This window comes from Onychostruthus taczanowskii, unplaced genomic scaffold, assembly GCF_017590055.1.
Source record: "Onychostruthus taczanowskii isolate IOZ18803 unplaced genomic scaffold, ASM1759005v1 scaffold240, whole genome shotgun sequence".
Lineage (NCBI taxonomy): Eukaryota > Metazoa > Chordata > Aves > Passeriformes > Passeridae > Onychostruthus > Onychostruthus taczanowskii.
The window spans coordinates 226,362-227,931 of record NW_024499685.1 but is presented as its reverse complement, the minus strand read 5'-3'; the positions used below and the strand labels follow the sequence as shown (position 1 = coordinate 227,931).

The following is a 1,570-nucleotide window of genomic DNA, read 5'->3' as shown; positions in this document are numbered from 1 at the left end:
CACCTGGGACAGAGCCCACCCGGGACAGGGACACCCGGGACAGGGACACCCAGGATAGAGCCCACCCGGGACAGGGACACCCGGGGCAGGGACACCCGGGACAGGGACACCTGGGAGAGAGCCCACCCGGGACAGGGACACCCGGGACAGGGACACCTGGGACAGAGCCCACCCGGGACAGGGACACCAGGGATAGAGCCCACCTGGGACAGAGCCCACCCGGGACAGGGACACCCGGGACAGGGACACCCGGGATAGAGCCCACCCGGGACAGGGACACCCGGGACAGGGACACCTGGGACAGAGCCCACCCGGGACAGGGACAACCCGGATAAGGGACACCTGGGACAGAGCCCACCCGGGACAGGGACACCCGGGACAGGGACACCCGGGATAGAGCCCACCCGGGACAGGGACACCCGGGACAGGGACACCTGGGACAGAGCCCACCCGGGACAGGGACACCCGGGACAGGGACACCCGGGACAGGGCCCACCCAGGACAGGGACACCGGGGATAGAGCCCACCTGGGACAGTGCCCACCCATGAGGTCTGTGAGTGCCCACCCATGGGGTCTGAGTGTGCCCATCCATGGGGTCAGTGAGTGCCCACCCCGGGGGTCTGAGGGGGGGTCTGTGCTCCTGCCCACCCCCCTCTGCTCCCACCCAGCAGCAGCCGCTCCCAGGGGATGGGGGTCTGAGGGATGCCCCCTCCCCACAGCACCCAGACCGTGCCCGGTGCCCCCTCCCCACAGCTGGGACAGCCCCACCTGGGCACCCCAACCTGGGCAGCCCTGGGACAGCTGCACCTGGACACACCCTCACCTGACCTGAGCACCCCAACCTGGGCAGCCCTGGGACAGCTGCACCTGGGCACCCTCACCTAGACACCTCCAGCTGGCATCCCCACCTGGGCACACCCACCCAGACACACCCACCTGGGTACCCCTGGGACAGCCCCACCTGGGTACCCCCACCTGCACACCCACCTGGGCACAGCCACCTGGACACCCACCTGGGCATCCCCACCTGCACACCCTCACCTGGACAGCCCCGGGGCACCCCACGCCATCCCCGTGGATACCCACCCCTGCCCTCCCCTGTTCCCACCTGTGTCCCCTGCCCTCCCCTGCCGGCCACCACTGCGCAGCCCCCGTACCCGTTCCCATGCCCACTCCTGTGCCCATTCCCATTCCCGTTCCCATTCCCGTTCCTAATCCCAATTCTGATTCCCATTCTCATTCCCGCGCCCAGGCCGTGCCCGTGCCCGGTGCCCCCTCCCCACAGCGCCCAGGCCCGTGCCCGGTGCCCCCCGGTGGGGCTGGGGGCTGCAGGGTGTCCCCAGGGCGGGGGGTGGCCGTGGGTCACTCACCGTTGGCAAACACCCGGTGCCAAACTGCCGGGGCGGGCATTGGGAGGGCATAGGGGAAGAAAAGGCGATGCTGAGGTTGGCACCCCAAAAAGGGACCCCCCAATCCTCGGGGCTCCTGCCTGCCCGGGATCCCCCCCACACCCTGTGTGACCCCCGCCCCTTCCTCCTGCCAACCCCCCCGGACCCCTCGGGCCCCCCT

At 70.4% G+C, this 1,570-nt stretch overlaps 1 protein-coding gene across 1 annotated transcript in view; it reads right to left on the bottom strand.

Annotated features, from left to right (window-relative positions):
* Positions 1-1,570, bottom strand: part of NRBP2 (nuclear receptor binding protein 2) — a 42,194-nt gene that overhangs the window by 11,838 nt on the left and 28,786 nt on the right. Inside the window, exons 6-7 of the mRNA XM_041406109.1 lie at positions 1,372-1,441; positions 825-909 (exon numbers count right to left, since the gene is read on the bottom strand). Of these exons, the coding sequence (XP_041262043.1) occupies positions 825-909; positions 1,372-1,441 (155 nt within the window). The remainder of the gene's footprint in view (positions 1-824; positions 910-1,371; positions 1,442-1,570) is intronic.